Here is a 19,716-nt window from a genome sequence, read left to right on the forward strand (position 1 = left end):
TTGAGCATCCATGCTCAAATGTTTCTTTGGTAGTGATTTGAGCTTAGAGCTGCTTCTGACAACATGTTCAGAGAACAGTCGTACCTGACAGAAAAAGAGCTATTTTCCCCTTTTGTGTTGTTTTTTCCCCCCCTTCTCTCACTCGACAATTTTAATCTGAGGAAGAGAAAAACAGAGGAAGAGAGGAAAGCTATATGTGATCCCAAAAAAGCCAGTTGCTGTGCTTTTTCATTTCTGATATGGACTAAAACTTAATATGGGTGTTCCTTTAATACAAGCTTCTCACCTCTAATAAATTAACTTTCAGTTATCTAACTGCATTACCTGAAAAAATCCAAATCAAGCACAAATATTTCTTTCCTATTTCTCCCTAAATAATTTAAACTTTAACATAAATTCAATGGTGGTATCATCAATGGTGCTGTTTTGAAAACATGCATCTTCTTCTGTAATCTTCCAAAAATTCTGAAAGTCATATCTAGTACTGCAAGCTTTGTATTTCCCATGCCATTTAAGTGCTAGTTTTAGGGCCATGCTAAAAAAAAATAGCCTCACTTTTAATGTTATTATAAATTAACACTGCTGAGCTTCCTTTCCAGGCAAGGGTTTTTACATTGTAATCAATTTAACCTAAGTGTAAGGAAGAACTTTGCAAAGATAAAAACTGAATGCTCTGAAAGGAAATAGCTTGAACAGGTTTCTAGACAATGGCAGGCATTTCCACCTATAAACAGTCTTAAGTGTGTTTACAGATAGTTCTAAATGCTCTAGTTCACTATTTAAAATCTTTCTTGAAGGGGATGAAGCCAGTATCAAACATTTGAGCCATGGCTTACCCAAGAGCTGCTCATACACTGAGTGACAGCCACAAGTTAAGATAGAGGAATTAAAAAATACATGTGAAGCTGAATGGTAAATATAGAAAATATGACTTAATTTTTTTTTAAATTATTCAAATGATACTGGTGACTGTGTAATGACTAGTGATTTCAAACCTGTAAATATGGCTATGGAAAACTGAACAGGGTTAAAAGGTTTAGCTTTCAAATAAAAATAATAAGCACTTAAGAGTTTTCTGTTCTTTGACTTGGAAATATTTGCTTAATATATTGAATGACAGATTTAAATGTTTTGTGTTGTTGAAAACAAGCTAGATAGATCAAAGTAGTGCAGAAGAGTCATGTGTACAACAAAAATATTTGGAGTTAGTTTGTGCCAGCAAGTCTTTGAAAGAAATAAAAGTTTGATAATACAGTTTGATAGCACAAACCTGTCTTCATGTAAATCACATATAAAATGAGACTGCCAAAACTGGGGAAGCCCAGAAAATTTGTTCAGATATTATACTCATGAGGGATAAACAAACAGGAAAACTGACTATATTCCAAAACTGTGACTACTTGAAGGAAATCTTCTGATGTAACACACACTTTAATGCCTGCCTTGATGAAAATCTGACCACAGAATCCAAACAAAAGCTATCATAATTTATGACAAAATTCAGTCTTTCCTTCTGAAGGATGAGACTGAGCTATGGACTAGCTTCATTCATACAGGCCTGAGGATAAGAATTGCAGGAGGTCACTAGAAATAGCAGTTAAACACTTCAGCCATAGCCCCAGACTGCTCAGACAAAATGCCTGAGGATATTCTTGATGGCTTTGTTTCCTCTCCATTGATAATTCAGAGCTGCTCACTGGAATGACCCTGGTAAGTGAACCAGTCAATCAGATAAGGGCACACTTAGCAGAACTAGCCTGGATTCCTTTTCATCTGTGATACTGAAGAGGCACACTGCAGAAGGGAATTTTGGTGGTGTAGCCTACTCGTGTTTTTCAGTCCCAGAGCCAACACCAGGTGTAGGGTATCATACTGAGAGATTCCATATTCAAAACTTGTCTCAGTACAACATCCTTTTCAAGAAGTTTTACTCTATAAACTTCCATGTGTGGCTGGGAACACATGAAGCCCAAACTCCTCTCTAAATAACTGTAGCTTCCCAAAACTCAAATTTTTTAGCTGAGAGTGGGAAGACTACAAGTAGAGTTATTCGTGTCAGAATCAAAGAAGTCCCCAGACTGTATTAAAAAAGAGTCCAGCTGCATTCAGGTAAACACTCTATTAGGCCAGAGAAAATTAATTACAAATTCAAGATGTAATTTATAGGATTTCAGATGGCCTTCTGTAGAAATATACCAACTCATCATCAACTTTCCCCACATTAAACAAACTTAGCTTCAACTACTTGATTAAATAAAATTAGTTTACAGATTGTTCAGATGTCTGTATACTTTTCAAATAGACATTTTGATTACAGGTATGGGCATGTGGACAAGAGACTTTCCTCACTATTTACTCCAACCCCAGTGTCTAAGATGCTTGGTAGTTATCCTAACAAGATCTACAAGAAGATTTTTTAAGAAGTGTACTGAAATAAACTATATATTTCTATAAACATCATCATTAAAAAAATATAACAAGATTATCCCAAAGCTTGGTTCAGTCTGGCTTAATCAAGTCAGAAACTCTGTTATGTAAGGGGTATTTTACTAGAGCACAGTTTAGGCTGGGATGATGCAGCTAAGAGTAGCAGACTGCATTTGAAGAGGTTCATGTCTTTCACTATTAAGAATGGGGGGAAAAAATCAGTTTAAGAATTAAAGAAAGCTGATTTTTTTTTAACCGGCCATGACGTCATTTCCTACATTGGAAAGGGAAGGGGAATATCTACAAGTGACTGATCATTTACTTCAAAAGGCAGCAAAATTGTTGAGTTGCAATAAGTAGATCTTATGGTCAGATAAGGAAATTGTGTTATTTCTTCTGTACCCAAAAGAGTTAATCAAGCAGGGTAATGGGACCCACAGCAAAGATTTTGTGCAGATTTTTGGAGCTAAAGAGAGTTAAGAAAAAAAGAAATAGGAAGTTATCACCTCATGGCTCCTACTACTAAAAACCTGTGGTAAAAAATGAAACCAACCCCAAACAAACAAAAAACCCCACAACAAAACCAGGGTGGATTAAATTACCTGGAAGTCATCATAAGGGAACAGTAACATCTCACGTAGAGGATCATTCAAAATCTGTGTTTTCCTCTGAACAATGACATTTTCATAGTCTATCGGTTCTATAAGTTTTGGCTTTGCCTACAGGAAAAAAGAAAAAAATCAAAATAAATTCAGGTATATTGAGGGAAAATTACAATTATTGACTTATTCTAGAAGTTACTCTTTAAAAGATTGGCAGGATTATATTGCATATACATAAAAAACATACAGTATGCAAAATGCAGACTTTGTCATGTTACACCATATGGGGAAGCACAAGTGACAATTAGAGACAAGCATGCTGATTGCCTCAGAACTATTTCACAAAATCCAGTAAACCAGAGCTTATTATCATAATCACATATGTATTCTCACTGCAAAAAAATTATAAAAAAATTACTAGTCTCTTATGTTGATTGTTGCCTTTGCTTGATACAGCCCAGAAAGCTCTGATTTGGGTTTAAGAGGAATGAAAACAACCTTGGCTCAAAGACTGAGCTGTATTTTAATTCAGCAGTAACCTGCAGCAGGGGCAGGCTAATTGACATTCCTCCTTCTTTCTCTTTTTTTTTCAAAATTCCCATAGGCCATCTACTTCCCTCCTAATTGCACATGTAGCTTTCCTCAGTAAGTGTGCATTGATTCCACATTAAAACCTCTTTCCACAAATGAGGCATTACAGCTGCCCCTACACAATCAGAGAGAGAAAAACCTTCACCCTGCCAAGCATTCTGTTAAGTGATCAGATGGCAAAGCAGGTTTAGACAGAGCTCTGAACAAGGCAGCTCTGCCTTGGAGTGTGCAAACTAATGCAAAAATGGGGTTATAATCCAGCTTGAACTAAAATTCAGCATCACAGTAACTGACAGAAAATTACATTTTTTTTTTCAAGCAACAACTACAAAAGACTTTACAAATTATACTTTCTCAAGATCACTGGTACTAATTTATAGGCAAGGTAAATTAAAGATAATTGTAGCAGCAAGACCAGCTTCTGTCATCATTATAGGTAAAATGACAAGATAAACTTTACATATTGTTTTATATAACTCATGACAATAACCTTCCAAATTCTAATTGTCCTACACAGAACAAATATCTTTATCAGTAACTGCTGTTAATCACTAATATATTAATAATATTCCTGAGAAACCCTACAGGTGTTTTCTCATCCAAAAGCAAATCAAATAAATTTGTTTGTCAAGGAATTAGGAAAGCTTTGGTCAGAGAAAGTTACCAAAGTTTTCAGGATTAGTTCACAGGCTATTTAAAAGCTATTTGAGATTCCCCCATATGTACCACACAGTAGTTTTATTGGCAAGAAAAATGTGGAAGCATAACAAAGCATAACAGCTGAAGAGGCAAAAAAAAGCAAAGTCTGGAAAAATCTACCAAAAAATATGAACAAAATATGGCTTTGTTAAGAAAAACAGCTACCATTTACAGTCACACAGGAAGCATTTACTAGAAGTTCATTCGCTATATAACAACATACTCAGCACAGACCAATATTTCCAAGAGACATGATTATTATGCTGTGTCTGACATCTTTCTGCTCAGATGAGATGGAGAAAGGCTGCTCACTACACTCCATATTGCACTCTGACACCTTTGGAGAGCTTCTCACCTGAACCCCAGCTCCTGCCTCATCTTCTCCTGTCATTCATGAACATGAGTTATCACAAAGCCAAGAACTAATGTCAGTGTCCATCAGAAAAGGCTTAAGTTTATGTCCATGCACCCTTCTGCAGCTTAAATGGTTGGACAGTTTAGCTCAGAAAAGCATAATGCACACACAACCTAAGAAAAGATTATGTTTCCTCTAATGTACTAATTTACACAAAATGTTTTGTTTGCAAGTTTGCATTTGAGTGCTCAGATTGCTGCAGTGAATCCCAAGCTAATGAAATGATGCGCTCCACACTTCCTTAACACCTTGTCCACCCAACTATTTGAAACATTTCCTACATACTACATTACCTACACACTGCAAAATTACCCCTTCACAAAATTTCAGATTGAGCAGCCCCACTCCAACAGACTGTCATAACCAGCTCTGATTCCAAATAAACTACAGTAACTTCACCTCTTCCAACTCTTCACTAAGGCAATAACTGTCCTTTACAAATTTTCTTCCTTAAACACAGAGAGATAACAGAATACAGAGAGCATTTCAAACTTTACTGGTCTATAAGTGAAGTACAAGGCAACACATCAGCCAGAAAACAAAACACCCTTTGCTCACCTTTCTCTCACTTTCAGTGTAACAGGTCTCTCTCCAGCCATCCAGGCAAGCAAGATGCCCACCTGCCAACCACTGATCTTGAGCTCCTATGGATTACATTCTTTCTTACATTAAAGCAAGGTTTAGAGACTACTACAGCAATGTGGCCCAGTCACTCCTTTTGGCCAAGTTTGCCCTTCCCATGTGACCACTCCTTCTCAAGAGTTTGTCATGAGAAATTACACACAACATGCTATGGTGACAGGTTGGTTTGAGAGTGGTGCAGGATGACTGACCTTTAGGAGAAGCAAAAATAAATACTGCAAATTAAACTGTGCAGAGAAAAACCATTTGATTTGTGGAGACAGTCTCTGCAGTGGGCTGAAAAGGCTTGGCTTCACAAAAGCAATTAAAAGCAGGGCTGACACCAGAAGGACCCTTCCCCTCTCTCGTGGCACATTTCTGAGAAGTGGCCTTCTCACACAAAGACCAGCAACTGAGGCAGAGCTTTTGTGACAGCTTAGGAGGTGATCTGGCTGGGGAGAATTCCTTCCAACCAGGGGCCTTCCCGTCAGATTGTGTCTGAAATGCTGCTCAGGTGCTGCGTGACCACTTGTGGCAATCTGGGGAGCTTCTCAAAGGAAAGAATAAACACGTGCTTGATCAATATTGTCAGCAAACTCACAAAGCAGGACTGCTACTATCTGAACTAGCAAGTGGATAGATCACAGCCCCAATTCCACAGCCCAGTAGCAAGGGAAAGCTGTCATCTCAAATGGGTAATTGTAGGGGGATAGAATACAAGAAAACTAAGGTAGACTAGAAAGTAATCTTATCCCTTAAGGAGTTGCAGCTGAGACAATTATTAAAGATTAGGAGCAGGCCTGACTTTAACAGGCCACAGCTGTAGCCAATAAGAAGAAGAGTGCTATAAAAGAGTGGGGTGGCTGGTTGAAAATGGACCTGAGTCAGTGCTCTGAGGAGCTGCCTACAAGAAACACCAAGGAGATATAAAACTCTTGCAATATGGAACCTTTGCAATATAATGACAACAGGTAATGGATTTTGACATGGTGCTACCCATGTTCAGCACTCTCATCCACTTCTCCCTGGTGCTAAAGAGCTGTGCCCATCCTCCTGTTAATACTCTTGGGAAGGTGAGAGGTGAAGACTACGAGAAAGCTAGCTCTGGCTTCTCTCATTTTACCAGCAAAACCAGAGGAAAGGGATTACTTTAAAAAAACATGCAACTAAAATTATTTCATGGGCATGCAAACACACACACACACACTTGTCTAGCACAGCTAATTCAAAACCCAAAAATACAGCTTTAAAAATCATCCAATTAATTGCAAATGCCTCTCTTCGCCCTGTAGTCACAGAACTGGTTTACCACAACCATCAAATTCATGAAAAGGAATCTTTAAAGAATATAAGCTTTCCTTACATTTTGTTTGCATGCTGTAAACGCAAGATTAAAAAGAAAAATCCTCCCTCATGAGAAGTTTTTAAAAAATCTAAAGCTCACTGGAGCTGAGGTCTTAAATACAGACTTCTATTTAATCAGTGAGGTATTTGATTTGCAGAAATATCCTTTATGTAAAAATTAATGAGGAATTTGCTTCCTTGGGTTTCTCCTAAATGTTACTCATTTCTTTCTTAGTCATTTTTCAGATTCAAAAGGAAGAGGATGTTTTATCAGTTTGGACCAGATATGAAAAAAGAAAACAATAAACAACACACTGATACTGGCATTTAGCCAGACATAAAACATTCTCTCTCAGGCTCTTCTACACTTAAAAAAAAAATCTGGTCTATTACTTCATGCAATATAAAAGAAAATATGGTGGGTAGTTACACGATTGTTAAATACGATTTATGGACCAGCAGACACAGATTAAATGTGCCCAGTTAAAATGGCAACATCAAATTTATAGGCACTAAAAGTCAGTCTTTACAATAAGGCTTAACTTTTCCTATTAATCTGCAGCCAACAACATTTTTATTTCTGTAATCTAGGAAAATGCTAAGACCATAGGCGTTCATGGCTGGTCCTGAGCCAGCCAATGCTCTAATTTTGAAAGATAACAGAGCAAATTTTCTGCCATAACACTTTGGGGATTGTCTGAGTATTATAAGCATGGAAACTTATCAGAAATAGGAAATATTTCAAAACAGAAGTATGACACCCACACAGCAAGCATTTTAATCTGTCAGAATACAGTATATATATTTGGACAAACAGTGTCAAAATTCATCAGATAAAATACATTTTAAGCTAAGAGTTCAGTGATTACCTACATTACACATTATAGAAAAAAAACCACAGGACATGTTTTCCTTGCATGCTTAAATTGAGACAATTGTTATTGTCCAATTCTCTTCTCAGAAAACAAAAGATGGTAAGGCTAACCACACTGAATATTGTTAGCCTCCTGCTACAAAACATAATTTACCTTATAAAAACCTGCTTGGCTTATACACCTGCAAATTAACAAGTTCCCATAAGGAGTAAAATGGAGCTACAGGCACTAGCAGGAAGCAGCATATAAATAGATGAATAGGTGTTATGTATTTCTTAATAGTGGCCTGAGGAAAGCCACTGTGGACATGCAGTAAGATTATTTAATACTAAACATGGGTAACAGCTCCATGTATCTTACTGTCCCATAATAAACAGAAAATAAATTGCCCAGGTTGAGGCTTTAAAAATTAATTCAAGAATTTATTTGTATCCCAGAGCTTACTTTTAACTATTACATTTTATTCTGCCAGCAAGTATCCAAGCAGAAAGATGACCTCCAAAAGATCCAACTTCCCAGAAACATTATCTGTTTTGATAAGCAGTTACTACTTGTGACTATCAAAATGCAGCTGGACAGCAGGAACACTCATCCAGTAACTTCTACAAGAGCTAGCACAACAGCAGCTCATCCCAAGTAGGGTTTTGAGGCACCACCTGGAAAATTTAAATGTTTTTTCCATGGGCTCTTCTCGCTTGTTAACCTCAAGGGCAAAGTTATGACACAATGTAATTCAAATCACAGGAACACAAAGGAGCACACACATACTGACACACTGGCACTGAAAGCAGCAGATGACTCTGTCTGTGAACCCACCCACCTAATCAGGAAAAGTTAATTCTGGCACAGCACTCAATCAAATAACATTGTTTCAATAAAACATGCGAGTCTTACAGTTATAGATACCCAGCTCCCTCAGTACTCCAACAGACTCTCAGTGAACTACAGTTGAAAAAAATTAAATTAATATGACATAAATTGACAAAAAACCTGTTGCTTTTTGACAGCTGATCCTATCCCATCTTTATAAAGAACACTTAAATTGAGTGCTAGGCAAATCACATCATATTTGCACAAAAGAAATACATCCACACTTGAAAAAATATTTTAGGCAATATTAAATGAGAAGTATTACTACAGTAAACCAGAAGCCTACTGTTTCATATGCTTTTGAGGATTGCTATCTAATGTAATTCCCAGGTTTTTATCTAATATAATTCCCAGGTTTTTAACCCGGGAAACAAGAAGTTCTGCTGTTTAGAATTTGTCACAGCAGCTAGCAACTTTGTCAGTCTCAGTTATTTCCCCACTGCACCCTGCACCAATGACAAGGTACCTACCTTCACTGTGCCAGTAAAAATTTACTGTAACAATTTACTGCAACATCACAGCCCAATGAAATAAAAATGGACGCAAATGTCAATGTCAAATGAAACATATCACCTTACTTTTTGCTTTGAGCCTGGCAACACACTTGCTGCAGGTTACTTGCACCACTTCTAGCTTTGCCCAATAACTAGACAAAAGGGATCTATAATTATGTTATATATACATTTGTGTATATAGATGTAAACACATTAAGAACAAAATAGTAACTGAAATGACTGTGAAGAGATTTTTAATGCGACCTATCCAAAACCTAAATGTTCTTCCCTTTAAATATTGACCTTTGTGTTGAATGCATGCAGTTAATCCAAAAAATTAAAAAATTAGAGAAAACACTGGAGATGTATTATTCCATGAACATTAAATAAAGTAGTATTTGAGGTATACTATTATAAAGAGGTACTTAATAAATGGCAATAATTAAACACAGTATTGTGTTATACTTTTTTTTCCTTCTTAAATAAGTACATGTGCCTTGCTGATTGGCTGCAGTACTCCAAGTATCTGCAGAAACACTAATATCCTCTCTGAGTATTCATGGGGGAATAAAAACAATTCTAAATAAAGTTAAACATTCCAAAGGCAGGAAAGCACACAGAAGATTAGCTCATATTGTACTGATGAAAATCTGGACCAGAAATCAGAACACACCCATCCAAAAAAATCCCACAGTCTACTAACAACTCTCTGAATAGAACAAAACCAAAAAAAAAACCAGTGACAAGGAAAAGAAAGTTTGTCTTACTAGCACACATGTAAGCTTTCAGTTATATACAGTAACAATTTCCCAAAAGTTACAGATGAGTATTACTAAATACAAATGGCCAAAATGTTTTAGTTCAATTCTTAAATACATAGCGTGAAGCTCAAATAAGAGGGAGGGGAGACACTATAATTTGAGGATCACCCCACTAACTTCAACTGCAGGCAGACAAATAGAGAGGACCATCAGCAGCAGCAATTAAGAATGAAATAATACCAAATTAAGTTGAAATTTTAGTAAGAACTGTCAAAGTACTTCTTTCTACTGATATACAAGTGCTAGTTTACCAATTCTCATTTGAACAGAGTTGGCAGATTTGTTGCAGCTCACTTATTATGTTCTCTTGCTGTACTAATAAAGTCCCAACACAACTGTCTAGCAGTGTTTCAGATAAAATAGTTCTTATTTGATTATTTCCCCCACAGACAGAAAATGTTCCTTTTCCTTCACTGGAAGCTATTTTAGAACTTTAAATTCCTAAATAATTTGCATTGAAAGAATTGAAAAATAAGTCCTTTAACAGATAGATAGATACTTTAACAGTAGTAGTCATTAATTATTTAGATAGTTCTTTGATCATTTAAGTAAAATTTAACTGTTACACACACAGTTCAGGAAGTTCAAAGATACATTAATTAGAAGATGTCCTGGGCAATTGAAAAACAGAGGTGCTAGAAAGAGTATTAAGCATATGTAGTTTTCATGCTAGGTTCAAAGAGCTGTACAAATGTGCCAGACAGAAGAGACTGAAAAGCAGCTAGTCTGAAAGCCAAATTCCAAAGTCACACTCAAAGAGAACCAAATATCTGATAAACTTGAACAGTAAAAATCAATTAAAAAGGCAGACAACCCACAGAGAATCAAACCTAAATCCTAAATGCAAATTATTCACAAGTAAGAATGCTGGAACTTCTCAACTGCATCAGATTAGGAAGTTTTTCATTGACAGAAAGGACAGGAATTATTAAAGGGAAGAGACAGCTTGTTTAAAGAATTCTTACCAGCACAAGCACAGGACTCTCTCCTTGCACTTCGCAAGGACCTGCATCCTTGCCTTTCTGTGGAGATTCTACAGAAAGCTCTTTCTTAGGATTTCTGTTTGTTCTTGCCTGCATTCTTTCATTGAAAATACAGACAGCAGCAAAACTGTATGTTTTTTGGCATCAAAGTAATCCACATGCCAGTGATTCAGTGAAAACAAAAGCTTTTTCCCTGGCACAAGCAGCACAAAGCACAAACTAGTCTAACTTCTCAGCTGCAGTTTGCTAAATCTGTTATGGTGGGAATGCATGACAGACAAAGGCCAGCCCCTAAACATGTTGTACTCCTCTGAGGAAGGAAAAAAAAAAAAAGGTGGATCCATTTTAACGCCTTAAGGTTATGAGCCAAACACAAAAGAGAATGTGCATATCTAAAATTACTATGTAAAACAGGCTGAGTATTTTACAGCATGTATAAAAATCAAGGCTTCAATAATTCAAAAATGTGTTAAGTGTAAGAATTAGTCACTTATAGACAACTGTGTCTTTTTAGAACCATGAAACCCTAACTATTGTGCTTTTTAAAATTTTTTGCAATAACGTCACTTACTCAGGTGCTATCAACAATCTGCCACTAAGCAAGGACATTCTCCCTGAGCAGATACTCTACTCTTTTTTGGGGGTAGAGTGGGCATGACCTTTTTTATCTTAGTGCTAAATCTGTATTAAAAGTTTCACTTAACACCAAATTGCCTTCACAGTAAAAACCTTACATACTCTACAAAGATACTAACTCAAAATAAAATTCAAAAAACTTAACTCTTCAACTACCAGTATCCCTCTGTCTCTTTCCTCTCTTCAGCCAGTTACCTCACTCCTGTATTGCACATTATTTGTGCTCATTCCTCACAGCCCTTCAACACTGTAGGTGTCCATGACAGATCAACATCCAAAACCACAGAGAAGACAATGCAAAAAAAATCTTCATTTTGAGAGAAGGCAGTTGGGAAGAAGACACTTGTGCAGCCATGAAGACCAGCCAGCCATCGCTCGCTGCCTTTGGCCAGTACCAAACCCTGCAGGGTGTCAGCCCTGCCTTGTGAACAGCTTGCAGAAATGTCTCCTGGCCTCAGGATATCCAGGCTACAACGGTGCTCCGTGGCTGCTCTCTTCCTTCCAGTCTTTAATTACAACATAAACTTAATCTCAGAATTCACAGAATCACAAGGTTGGAAGAGACCTTCAAGATCATCCAGTCCAATCCAAACCCCAATACCTCAACTAAACCATGGCACCAAGTGCCACATCCAGTCCATTTTTGAACATATCCAGGGATGGTGATTCTACCACCTCCCTGGGCAGGTGACAAGTCATGCTTCAACTTTTCTTTTTTTAACCCAATCTATTCTCTTATCACAGCACTACTTATAGTCACTGTTCAGCACACAAATGCAGTGGCAAAATAAGAAGCAGCATTTTTATTGGAATAATTTCTGTGCAATTGCAAAGGAATTTTGTAAGCAACCTAGCTGACATTTTTAAGGTTTGAATACTCCAACTTCCCCACACAGTAGTTTTAGCTAAATTCTCCTAGGGAAAAAAAAAGTGAATGGTGATGAGCAGTTTTCTCCAGGTTTTGAGAGGAATATTTTGGTTTTCCCTTTGTTTCTTTTCAACACTAATGAGTTGCAGCCTCCAAGTTCACAAACCTCAGTAGCTGTATTTACCAAGCAAAAATACATCTGAGAGAAAATTCAACTCCCCAGAGAAACACATCCTTATTTTAGACTCTGTCTACTAAGGAACCAGACAGCTGTGGAAACTAAGCCACCACCTTCATTCAGTTCTCAGTTCTCTTGGGACAGTTAGTTATCTCAATTCAATATAACTCACATCCTAAATTTAACTTGGCATAGACTTTTATCTATTCTCTAGTAGAAGAGAAAGTCACCTTAAACTGCAGAAGGCAGATGAAGTTGTGGAGAAGCACAACTATCCTACTTTATTGCTAGTATTCTTAAGAAGGCACAACTTGAGGCACAGGTTTCTTATTCTTCAGACCTAACATAAGATGTTGATCTCCCTTCCTCTTCTTTCCACTCTCACACTTGTGTAACATATTCCTATTTCAGCCTGCACTCATGAAACTGAGTCTGAACAAAATTGTGTCCACAATGCAACTACATTTCTAAAGAGTGGACAGAAAGAAAAAATAACATTTATTTATTGCCCAGACAATAATGATTGATTATGTTTCTGACTTTTTCTCTAGGAAATACAAGTTCAATTCATGTACTTTTTAAGCTGCCTCTCTCATACTGAGAAACTAAACTCCAGAAAGCAGTACTTTATGAAGCTTCATTAAGAGTTAAGAAGGAAAGCAGCAGTTCAGTCAAATTTACAAAACAGATCTTCCTGTGTAAAGCAAGGTACACAATGGTTCAAGAACATTTAGTTACACTTTTAATTTTGCACCAGCCCCCTTTGTTTCTAGAGAACGGAAGCACAGAACAGCTTAGACTAAATTACACCATTACTTGAGGATGCAGCTGCCAAACAGGAATTTGTTTCATTGAGATGGTCTGCAATTATACTTAACTGCAACCAGAAATGCACAACCTTATTATGCAAAAGGCATTTGTGAACACTCATACTAATAAAGGCTTTAAAATTATATACATTGCAAGTAGTATTTCTGCTTAATTTAACAATGCATTCTTCTTCTAAATGGCAACATTATTTTACCCTGGTCAGGTACTTCTCCTGAATGCATCTGGATTACTTTAATTCAGTATAAATGTGATTTTCTTTCCCTGCCATTCTTCCTACTCTTCTCCAAATGTGATGAGGGACAAGAAGAAAGCCAACAGGTTAACATTTTTATAACATCAGTTTAAAGATATAGAAGCTATTTTTCTTTATGAATGACTCATGTAATTTCTAGCTTGCATTTCACTCACAGATACACCAGTAGAAGAGGTTCTTTCATGTAACAAAAACAGAAGTGTGAGGCAGTACCTCTGGAACTGTATCCTGCATGAAACAGACCTTAACTGCCAAATTGATGTGTACTTCCAACATTCATTTTCTGTTGAGGATTTAGTGATTACCTCAAGGATTTAATTAATTTAAAAATATTTAGGGGGAAAAACAAACAAACAAAAAACCACAGCAAAAATATCAAAGCAAACCAAACAAACAAAATCCCAAGAGATATTGTCTATTCAGGCATCACACTGTCAAAATATTTAAGCTACTTTAATAAAGTAGTGTATTGAAACAATTTACCAATAATACCGTTAAATTCAAAAAGTGAAAGATGAAAACCAGAACTTTAGGATATGATGAAACTTTTATAATATTGTTACATGACCTGTAGTTTTAACCTCCTTAACTGCAATTTTTAAAAAGTAACAAAAAAAATACTCAGTTTGTTGCATCAGTCAGTTAGTTACCTCAATAATGATCAACAGAAAATCCAGGAATATAGTGCACACACAAAAAAAGTCACACAAAAAATGTGCAAAAACTGACTGCATTTCCAACATGGCTTTCAAAACTGCAGGAAATTACTGGCTAGAGACCTATTTGCAAAATAACTCACATTATTATGAAAACAATGCAATTCATCTTTTTACAAACATTGTGGCTTGAAGGACTTCACATGGTACTTTTAGCAACCATAGTTTTCACACCACTTCCAACAACCAAATATTTGGCTCTCTTCTTGCATCATACAGTCCTAAGGAACAGCCTAATTAATTACAAAATTACATAGGTAACAAACTTCTCAGTAGTTCTAGCGTACCCCAGTGATTCATCCAGCCAATCTGCTGCCCAAAAGACAAAAGATTTGATTCCTTCAAATCACTTTTCACTTCAAGAACTTACTTAGCTAATGCACATCACATAAAAAGTGAGTGATGATAAGAGAACAGGCAGCCTATGAAAACTTCCTCTGAACTTTAATGGAAGAAAAGATGACTACCCAGCCTCTGTGTAGGAGCAGCCTAAAATCTGAGTAGTTTGGTTTGATGGCCCTTCTTTTGCTTCAAGTCCGACTTAAAGTCTGCATCAAGGTCACTAAACCTACTAGCTATAATTACAGGCACCAAATTTGCCTCTCTAAGCTGTCCTAGGGAAAGAACTGTCCCTAACCTATAGCAGTCAGAGGAAGAGGAGTTAGAACAAGAGAAGGAATAATATTACTGTAGGTTTGCATGTCCTGTATCTGGAAAAACAGAAGGATTTTATATTATTTGCTAAAACCCTACACATCTTCTCTGCTCTGTGGCTACACTCTCTACTTTGTGTCTCTAAATTCCCTGGCAACTCACAGCATCTCTTAAAAAATAATTCAAAAATGAGAAGGATAGGTAACTGGAGGGGGTTGATGCTTTGTTTTGCTAGGGCTTTGGGAGTTGGGTTTCTTTGGTCGGTTGGTTTTTGGTTTGGGCTGGATTTCTAAGGCAATAGCTCATCTGAAAATATGGACCCACCTTAGCAGTGTGACAAGAACCATTAAAAGCCAGTACTTCTTGCTCTCCTCTGTATTAGTACAGGATATTCCAGCACTGCCCTCCCACACCTGGCAGCTTGCCCTGCAGCTGCATTCAAGGCTAACATTTCACAAGTCAGTGGAAGATTCAGTGTTGCAGCTATACATATCTCAATGCTGCCAAGTTTCATAAGTGACCAACAGATAAGGGTTTCCCTGGAAGAACATATGCACAAGTTCAAGAAAAAGGCTGATAGCAGATGGAATGCAGCATGCAATTCACCTGGCAATTCACCTGGCAGATCCCTGCCACCCATGCTACACTGAGATGAAACAGAAAAAGTCACACAAAACTCAGGAAGACTCCTTCTATGGTAAACACTGCAAATGTGTAATTTGCAGTCCCACCAATATGAACATTCTCATTTGGAAACAGGGATGAGAAAAGAAAATGTCTAAGACACAGACAGGAGTGTGCTGCACATTATGCAACTTCTCATGTTCACTTTCTTTGGCAAAGCAAGAAATAAGCCTATTTCACAAGAGGGAGAACAACAACCACTCTTTGTAGAGGTATCTCTAAATCAGTATGAATGATAAAATCTTAAATTTTGCATTGAAGGGAAAATTACTCTCAAAACACTACTTTTAGGGAGAGAGTTAAGTAGCCTGGATAGGACAGAAATGCTGAGATACTACACAGAAGAGATCTCAATCATGAGTAGGTTGCATCAATGAAAAAAATGTGACACCAATGTAGAGGTCTGTATTACCACTCAAGAAGCTGAACTAAAAAAGCCTTTCTTTTAGCAGCAGTATAAAGTTAAGGGATTCTTGCAGTGAGCACCTCTATTGGACCCACAGTGATTCTGCACAATGCAGTTTTTGAAAGCTTTATTTCACAGAATAAGAATTTGGCTAAAGTTGTCAACACAGACATGGCATATCTCATTATATAGTAGCTTAGTTGGGGCACTCTTACACAGTGACAAATAAAAACCAAAACAAATGTAAAATCACAGCAAAGCTAAAAAAAATACGGATTAACATTTGTCCATGTCACATATCTGCATAACATTATCTATGAAGTATCAACTTGTGATGCAATTAATTTCATACCATCTTAGTAGGAATGTTTTTGGGCAAAACCAGACTTCCTTAAGGTCCATGGGGAAAAATAAAAGAAAACAAATCAAACAAATAGGAGATGTCAAGATCAAAACTGCACTTCTGAATAAACTGTGGTCCTGACATATGTCCTTACAGACAGGACATACACCAGCAGACTGACTGTGGGAACAGTACTGGATTAAAGATGGCTTTTTCCTAACTGGACAGGACCTTATGACTATCAGAGACTAACAGTGCAGAACAGACACACAAAAAGTGGATCAAACCCCCAAGTCTGACAATCTCTCAAATGGAAGTAGTTCTGTGCCAAACAAGCTTGAGGATGGGGGAGGAAGGGGAGGTGTGGGAAGGTGCCTGGAGGTGTTCAGGCCCAGGTTGGATGGGGCTCCAAACAACCTGCTAGGGGAAGGTGTTCCTTTCAAACCAAAGGATCCCATGATCCTATGATTTACTTTAGTTGCATTTAATTTCATTACAAAATAGGGTACCTACATCTATAGATGAGTCAAATGAGCATTCAGGCTGTTCCTAAAGCAAGTGGATAGAAGTATTAATCAAGAAAAAGGAGCAGAGGTGTGAACTCCTTTCCATATGCTCATGAAGTCTACACTCTAGTCTTATAAGTCCCACCTGTGCAGCTTCTCCACCACAGGAGTCTTCTTCTCATTCCTTAAATCCATATAAAACTTTACAGGGGGGTTTCAGGAGTTTTTTGTATGGGTTTTTTAGGGTGGTTTAGGGGTTTTTTTGGTTGGATGGTTTTGTTTGGGTTTTTTGTTTTGTTTGATGGGTTGTGTTGCTCTTTGGAGTTTTTTAAGCTCCACACATTTTGACTTCTTTCAGCACAAGATACCCTTCTGCTACATTCAACGGGAACATGTTTTCCACCTGGATGTAAACTGGGGCCACATTTTTGGGTTGGGTAGCACATATCTTTCTGTGCTAGTCCAACACATTTTGTCATTGATGAACAATGGATTATGCATGCAGACTTGACCAACTATCCTGATTTTACCCCCAGGCCTGAAGACTTTTTTCCTGGAGATAAAATGCTTAACCTTATCTTCTGCATGCCAGGGCACTGAGTGCTTGCCAGCCTGTTTCCGATAGTCCTCTCATGCATCTTTCAAAGATGTGTATTTGATGTAGGTACTACGCACTTGGTGAATGTGTGCTGCAATTTCCCCTGCTGAGAGGGCAGAGGGATATGAGGAGATGGACATTCGAGCATTCTTCCCAAAGGAATCTAATGAAAGGTCAAAACAAAAGAAGGCTACAGAAACCATCAGGAGATTTAGCCAAAACTACAAGTCAGCACATCAGCCGCCAGGTTTTTATTCAGGCAGAGCAGTAAGATGAAAGGAGATAAAAGAAGTGCTCTAATTCAAGTGACCCATGAAAAACCCCATGCCACAGTTAGATGCTGTACTCATACATATCTGTTTCCTCCTCATTAAGAGGCCTAATGAAGCCTAATGCTCCCCTTGCTGATGAATAAAAGCCACTGGTAATACAGTTACAAGTTGAAGCAAGTTATGAGAGTGCAACAACAGACTAACTCGTACAAATTGTCTGCACACCATTACAGAATTGCTGCATAAGCTGTTTGAGCATATTAAAATAAAACAACTTCCACTTACTCAGCACAATTACTTCCTCAGAACTCTCTCCTTTTATATATTTCTACTAAACCTTTCTACCTCATACAAACAAGTTGATATTTCAATTTGCAAATTCAGACAGCAAGAACACACCTTGATATCAGCTGTTCAGTAAATGAAGGCTTTAGGGTTTATTTAAAATACAACACATTAAATTAAGAAGAATCTTTCTTAAAAATTATACATCTATAGTTCATTTTGAAACCAAAATATCTTCAACTTGAGTGTCTCCTGTGGAGTTATTTCCAGAATGATGTAGCTCACTGCTGTCATTAGTCAATCTTCCCACATGCCCAGACTTTGCTATATCTTAAAAGATGTCACAGCTTATAAATAAACCAGATGACTCATGAGCAGCACAGGAAAAGCAGTCACCAAAAAACTCAGGAACACCTAATGATGATGCTGCTGTCTGTCAACTGGTGACACAGACTAAGACAGTGCAGCTACTAAAATGTAGCAGGTTCTGTTTCCAGCCAACACCTAAATCTACTCTATTAAAAGCTGTGCACATGCTGTTTCAAAATGCCTCACATTTATTTTCAGAAATTGTGTAAGAGCAATTTAAATAACAGATATTTTCAACATCAGACATAACAAATTTAAAGACTACTTAAAATTATCAGGCCCCATCTTGCACAAGCTACAGCCATCACAGTAACTTAAGTAGGTTTACCAAACCACAAGGTTCTAAAGCTTAATGAGAGAAATGCCAGCACTGGATAGGCCATTAAAAGCAAACTGAGCAGAAAGCATTGCAAGCATGGGGAAAAAAAGGAGTTGTTTTCTGCAATTTTCAGACAAATATGTAAAAAATAAGTGAATGTCCTTCAGTGCAGTCTGTCTCACTGCAGAATTTTCCAGCTCTTCCATAGAAGCTCTTCCCAGCTTCTTCCATCACTGAATACTTCAAGGGGCTTGTTAGCAAGCCTCAAACTTTTAAAATTTTGCTAGTTCTGCTATCACCACATTATTTACTCTTGCTCATTTTCCACCTTTATCAACCACCCAAAACAGCTGTTTATGACCTGACTTGTACACTGACATTTGACTCTGAGATAATGTTTGCTTATACAGTGATAACAAAAAAAAACCCCAAAACCAAAAATAAAAAACCTAAACAAAACCAGAATATGAATATAAAAAGAAATAACATGCAATATTGTTCTGCAGATTAATTTTTTTTTAATCACAGGAAAATTGAGAAAAATTAAGTAAAGTAAATAAACATTCAAGCTAGTATTCTGAAACTATATCCTTCAACTTACTACAAAATTAAGCCCATTGAAATGTTTTCTCAACACTTGCCAAACATAAATATGCCCAAGATGGGCATTTGGGGAAAATATAATTTCATTAATTTTGGTGCAACTTTTAACAGTATCTCAAACTAAATTTATAATCTTTAATTAAAATAAAGATCCTTATACACGTGGACCTAAAGACCCTACAAGACCCCATGTTCTAGCAATACAAAGTGACAGGTTAGAAATATGCCTGAAGCTAAGCTATACCATTTTCATTGCAAGTTTGAATGACATGAGATGGACAAGAATAAACTGTACTCCTAAGAACACATTCTCACATGGGCTTCATTTTATCTTTCCTTCAAGCAATCAAAAGAGCAGGTCCTCTTAAGATAAAACTTTAATTAGATTTAACTAGACTTTAGATTTAACCTCCTGACATCTGGGTTAAAGGGTAAATAAGAAAAACATATGCT

The 19,716-nt window shown here is 37.1% G+C and overlaps 1 protein-coding gene across 10 annotated transcripts in view; it reads right to left on the bottom strand.

The window, feature by feature from the left end:
* The window catches only part of DOCK9 (dedicator of cytokinesis 9), a 113,163-nt gene that overhangs the window by 72,540 nt on the left and 20,907 nt on the right, over positions 1-19,716 (bottom strand). For 5 of the 10 annotated variants that reach the window (XM_058824912.1, XM_058824915.1, XM_058824910.1 and 2 more), the window contains exons 1-2: positions 10,725-10,949; positions 3,030-3,146 (exon numbers count right to left, since the gene is read on the bottom strand). In XM_058824912.1, coding sequence (XP_058680895.1) covers positions 3,030-3,146; positions 10,725-10,838 — 231 coding nt within the window. In that variant the 5' untranslated portion in view covers positions 10,839-10,949. Of the gene's footprint in view, positions 1-3,029; positions 3,147-10,724; positions 10,950-19,716 lie in introns of those variants that run through there. The other 5 variants (XM_058824917.1, XM_058824908.1, XM_058824911.1 and 2 more) reach the window with 1 other exon arrangement.

Source organism: Ammospiza caudacuta, chromosome 2 (genome assembly GCF_027887145.1).
Source record: "Ammospiza caudacuta isolate bAmmCau1 chromosome 2, bAmmCau1.pri, whole genome shotgun sequence".
NCBI lineage: Eukaryota > Metazoa > Chordata > Aves > Passeriformes > Passerellidae > Ammospiza > Ammospiza caudacuta.